General features: G+C 61.3%; 1 protein-coding gene across 1 annotated transcript; it reads right to left on the minus strand.

Annotated features, from left to right (window-relative positions):
* Nucleotides 1-3,865: 3,865 nt before the first annotated feature.
* CHLNCDRAFT_19742 (hypothetical protein) lies at nt 3,866-4,216 on the minus strand (the record flags this gene model as incomplete). Its single annotated transcript, XM_005850934.1, has 1 exon — nt 3,866-4,216. A coding segment is annotated over one exon (351 nt), but the record flags the coding sequence as incomplete, so codon positions are not given.
* Between the last annotated feature and the right edge of the window lie 1,512 nt (nt 4,217-5,728).

Consider the following 5,728-nt stretch of genomic DNA (forward strand, 5'->3'; position numbering starts at 1 on the left):
CGAGGGTAATGCGCAGCACTGTCAGAAGGCAGCTGCCGGCAGGATGCGAAGCGCAAGATGAGAGTGCAAAACCATGGCTGGGGAGGCCATCATTGTGGCCAGCGCATGGCATGTAGCCATGCGGCCGCACTCACTTGACACCTTGGTGACAGGGCTCAGCACCGGGATGGGGCCAGCCCAATCCACAAAAGTGCCCGTCGTGCCGTTTAGCGCAATTTGCGTGGCGTTGCTGCCCGCACTCTGAGCGAGAGCCTCCAAGCCATCAGCCTGGGCCGCCAGATTTTCTTCTGTGCATAAATCGGTTGGGAACAGGGTGGTGCTGGAATTGTGGAGCACGAACTGCAGGCAGCGCAAGGAGGCAGCAAGGCACCAGCTCGGTGACCAGCAAGCCACCATCACAGTATCACAAGAAAGTGTGGAACGCAGGCAATTGCCGTGAGTGGCTGGTTGCTGTGCTTAAGGAGCCAAAACTGGGCATGCCCACTGGCAATGCATTATCGCTTCCCCGGCATGCTCACAGTGAACCCGGCATCGCCGCCGAGGGTTGGCCACAAGGGCATCAGCTGTATGACTGTCGGGCTGTCAACCTCTTCTGGCCATGACCCCAACTGCGCATCGGCTGGGCCTGCAGGAAGCCAGCAAAACGAGCCAGCTTCTGTGAACCCATGCATGGCCTGGGAGGCGAATGCGGCTTATGGGAGCCTGGCAATGCCTCTGACCATCACAGTTTGTGGCAACGGGCAGAACGGAAGCAGGTGAAGCACGGTTGCAACCGGAAAGGGCCACAAAGCAGCAGGCGCAGCCACGCACCGGTGGCATTCAGATACTCGAGAGACAGCGTGCTGTTGGGCTTCATGAAGAGAAGCTGCGGCAGCTCGCCCAAGTCCAGGCCCTTCATTTGCCCATCGCCTGCGGGCAGATGAGCAGCGAGAAAGTGTTGAAATGTGCATGCGAGACGTCAGCATTGCAGACAGCTGGCACACTCGATGCAAGCAATGGCGCCGGCGCGGCGCCAGGCGGGCTGGTGCATGCACACAGGGATGCAGCTGGGCAGGCGCAAGGGGGCTTCCTGCCTCCAGCCCCAGCTCACCCCCTCGAAGCGTCAGTGTGCGGTTGCTTGCTATGACAAAGGGCAAGGTGTACTTGGCTCCGGCTGCTTGGGTGAGGGCCACATCCTGCTGCAACTCCAGTACAGTGTTCCTTGCCGCTCCAGGCCCGGTAGCAGCAGCCAGGGCTGCCAGCAGCTGCTCCGGCGTGCTGACAGGCACCACATCTGGTTCTGTGGCACTAGGCAGCATGCATTGTATTGAAGTGTTCTTCGCAGATTGAAAGATTGTCCCAACTGCATCACAAACAGGGGCACCAGGGCACACGAGCACGCAAGATGAGCTTGTGGATCAGTTGCCGAGGCACATGGATCATCGTGGGCACACAGACTGGAACGGCGCAGCAGGCAGAGAGAGCCGCAGTGCGGGTGCGAGGTGAGCAGGATGCGCGTACAGGGAGGTGTAGCACATGAAGCGCACAGCGGTCCCCTGCTGCTGCTGCACTGACTCACTTGCGACCTTGGTGTCCGGGCTCAGCACAGGCACCGGTGCGGCCCAATCGACAAAGAAGCCAAAGGTGCCGTTTGTGTACAGTTCTGTGGCGTTGCTGCCAGAACTTTTGGCAAGGTCCGCGAAAGCCTGAAGTTGGGCGGCGACGACTTCCGGGGTGCACAACGTGGTTGGATGAAGGGTATATTTGGAGTTGTCTGCGGCCAACTGCAGAAAAGGGCGCCGAAAATAGAAAATATTTTGCCCCCCCGTCAGAAATGGGTGATGGTGCTTGGACATGCGACCAGGCCAGCTGGCAGACATGACCCAATCTGCCGCCGCAAGTACAACATCTGACAAACAGGCTGGGACACGAACGCTGCCAACATGCGTTTTGCCATCCTACCCTGAATCCTGGATCAGCCCACAAGGTCGGCCACAGTGGCATGGACTGCACCACGGTTGGGCTGGTGACCCCCTCTGGCCAAGTACCAAACTGCGGGTCAGCAGCGCCTGCACATCAAAGATCACGTAGCGCAAGATCACAGCACGTGGCACGCCGCCGCGCCACCAAGCCCACAGCAAGTATGAGAGCGGGAACAAGCACGACGTGCATGGGTCACTGCGCGCAGCAGCAGCACAGCGCCGGCATGACAGAGCCTCTGACAACGAGCCAGAACAGCAGGCTACAGCAGCCTGCGCGGTGGTGGGGCAACACACCAGTGACGTTCAGTTTGTCTATTCGAAGACTGGCATTAGTTTTGCCGTATAAAAGCCCGTCTATCTCCCCAAAGTCGAGGTGCTTGATTTGGCCATCCGCTGGAGACAGAGAGGGGCCGGGCGATCAGTGCTGCTGCCCAACCACACAGCAACATGCGGGGAGGCGGCGGGGGGGGGGGGGGGGGGGGGCACGCCCAGGGCAGCACAGGCCTCGGCCCCAAGCCCTCACCCCCTCGCAGCGTCAGCGTGCGGTTGCCCGCGATGACAAAGGGCAGGGTGAAGTTGGCCGCGGCTGCCCGAGTGAGGGCCATGTCCTGCTGCAGCTCCACCACCGTGTCGCTGGGTGCTCCGGGGGCGGTGGCCACGGCGAGGGCATCCAACAGCTGCTCTGGGGTGCTGACGGGCACCACTAGCACCGCGTGGCCGCTGCCCAAAAGCAGCAGGGAGACCAGAAGTAGGGCCCCAGGGCCGGGCCGCACTTGCGCCATCGCCAGGGTTTGGTAAAGCCGCCACGTTCCCACAGCAGTAAGCACGCGAACTAGTACTGCTGCGCTGTACTATGGGGCGGGGGCGGCGGCGCTGGTCCAAAGGCCTGGTAAATAAACAGATCATGGGACGACCAAATCTGCGTGCTGGAGCCCTCAGAACCGCGCCTCTCCTCGCTAAACAGATGCCACTGAATGGCCGCCCACAGCCTGCGAGCCGGCTTCCTGGCGCTCGGTGGTAGGCAGCCTGCGGTGACGTGACAATGACGGAAGAAATGCTGTTACAGCAGTCGCAGGAGGCTCTTGCACTGCCAAATTGGTATCGTGGAGTGACATGGCATGCATGTTGTGCTACTACTAGGCTCTCAAATAGAAGGTCTCGCAAAAAAGAGCAGTAACAGCAGCAGTAAGTTAGCGTCGAGGGAAAACAGAAGAAGCGAGGCAAAATCATGCTGGATGGTCTCAAGCTTAATGAGGGGCGCACAAGAATACATACGGGTTGAATAAATTGAGTTTCTCACTAACGGGCAGGGAGGCCACCTAATGCGACGGTGCGAGACGGGGTTTTATGGCACTTGGGCAACAGGCAGATGCACAGTGGGTGGTGGGATTACAAGGTAATAGGAAACGAGGTTTGGACAGACACAAGCCCATCATTGGGCAAATGGAGAGGTGGATGGACCCCTTGCGGCAGGGGCAGCAACACCGCCAGCCGCAGAAGGCACAGGGGCGACAAGATCACGCTGCGCCGGGACAGCAGGACCGCTACTGGCGCTGAACTCAATGAGCTCCCGCACAATAGCCTCTGTGTCCGGCCTGCAGGAAGGCACAGAGCATGCATACGAGGGGTCAAGGGGAGCTGGGCAGGCAGACAAAGGGAGGCTGGCATTGCAGCGGTGCCTGACCTTGCATGCGGATCAGCGTCCCAGCATCGCTGCGCCAGATCTGCTAGTGCTGGCGGAAAGTCGGAGGGGATGGGCGGACGGTAGCCTCTCTGTGTCACATGAACGATGATCTGCAGCACGAGTGCAGCCAGGATGTGCGAAAGTGGACACCGGCAGACCGGCACGGATAAGTGGGAAAGTGCAAACACACAGCAGCACAACCATGCTCTGAAGCAGTCAGTCAGATTCGCTTAGCCCAGCGGCGCCAGCGCCCCACCTGCATCTGGTGCATGTCTGGGAATAGCCGCTGGCCGCTGACCAGCTCCCACAGAACAATGCCAAAGGCAAACACATCGCTGGCCTTCGTCAGCCGCCCCTCTGTCAGCAGCTCAGGCGAGGCGTGCGTCACGGTGCCATAGGAGCCCGTGTCCACATGTGTCTCCGTCTCCCGAAGTATGCGGCTGAGCCCAAAGTCGCCAAGCTTGCACTCAAAGCTGCGGCTATCAGAAGCGGCCGTCTTCAGCAGCACATTCTGCGGCTTGAGGTCGCCGTGCATGATGTTGCAGCTGTGCAGGTACTCCAGGCCGCGCGCCACATCCAGCAAGCACAGCAGGATAGCAGGCTGTACGCAGGCAGGCAGACAGGCAAATGTAAGAGACGGCCAGACCTCCAGCAGGCAATTTGGGCTGCTTCCTCAGCCCAATGCTCTCAGCAGTTCCCAGGCGCTCACCAGGTTGCGCCCTGGCGGCTCAGCCTGCTTGAACAAGCCAGCCTTCATGGCATCTGCCAGGGTCCCCTTGTCCGCCAGCTCGCTGACCAGCCACATCTCGTACATCCTGCGCGTAGCGAGAGACAGAAACAAGAGAGCAAATGAATGGACCAGAGGGATGAGCAGGCTGATCGGGATGCACGGAGCAACTCAGCGCATCACCAGCCAATGCCTCACCCTGGCTCCAGCACCGCATCTGCCGGCATGACTTGGACCATGCAATTTGGGTTGGTCAGGTGTGGCACCACCCTGCCACCGCTGCCGCTGCCCACGTAGCTGCGGGCCCCATTGCTGTTGCTAAGGTCACCGCTGCCACCGATTGAGAGGCTCCTCTCAAGAGTTAAGCCCGCCTCAGCTTCGGTGAGAACCTTCACTGCGCACATCTTGTAGCCTTGGAGCACGTTCGGGTGCGACAGGCTCAGGCTGCAGGTAGGCGCACGCACGGCATGGCGACCATGTGGGGGTTGGTGGGAACGGCAATGGGGCATGGTGCAGGGATTGGCAGAGTTGGGAAAGCAGCTGTTGAGCGCACAAGCCAAGGCAGAGCAGCAGCAAGCATGAAGCTGTGGAGGCGAATGCGCTGCTGGTTGGCAACTGTGGGTGCACCCCACCTCAGCAGCGGCTCGTTTCTCAAATCGTACTGCTGCTCCGGCCCCACGTGCGTCTCCACCACCTTCACCGCCACCATGGTGCCCTTCCAGCGACCTGCAGGCAGCAGGCAGGCAGGAGAAGCAAGGGCCGCGCAGAATGGAGGCTGCAGCTGGGTGTGCTGAGGGCCCAGCCCGAGGCAACATGACTCCGTGCATGGGAGATGGTGGGCGCTGTGTAAGCTGCACTGACCAGAGACCCATGTGCAAACCTGCTGCTCCGGCCAGTCCTGACGGACCACCCACCTTTGTACACGCGCGCGTAGCCGCCGCGACCGATGAGCCCGCCCAGCTGCAAGCCGTCGATGAAGCCCACCCTGCAGGAGCGGAGCGCCCGGAGGCATGGGCAGGTCAGTGGGCGTGCACTGCCTGCCAAGCATCGCTAAGAGGGCGCCTCGGCCAGCCAGCCACCCAGGAAAGCGCGCGCAGCTGCCAGCCGCCACCCCAGCCAGCCCGACACCCACCTAGACCTCCATGCCCCATCCGGCACGCTGCTCTTGCTGGCGTGCGGCTCCAGGAAGCCGCTGTTCCCGGGGGACGGCAGCGCGCTGCCCAGCGTGCCGCTGCCCATGCCCTCGGAGCCCAGCTTGGTGGTGGACTGGCTGTTCTCGCTGGGCAGCTCTGCCGGGTCCTGGATCTTTTCACATCCATCAGCTGCTGCTGCAGCCGCTTGCGAGCCCGCCGCCGC

The sequence above is a fragment of the Chlorella variabilis genome, assembly GCF_000147415.1.
Source record: "Chlorella variabilis unplaced genomic scaffold CHLNCscaffold_3, whole genome shotgun sequence".
Classification (NCBI taxonomy): domain Eukaryota; kingdom Viridiplantae; phylum Chlorophyta; class Trebouxiophyceae; order Chlorellales; family Chlorellaceae; genus Chlorella; species Chlorella variabilis.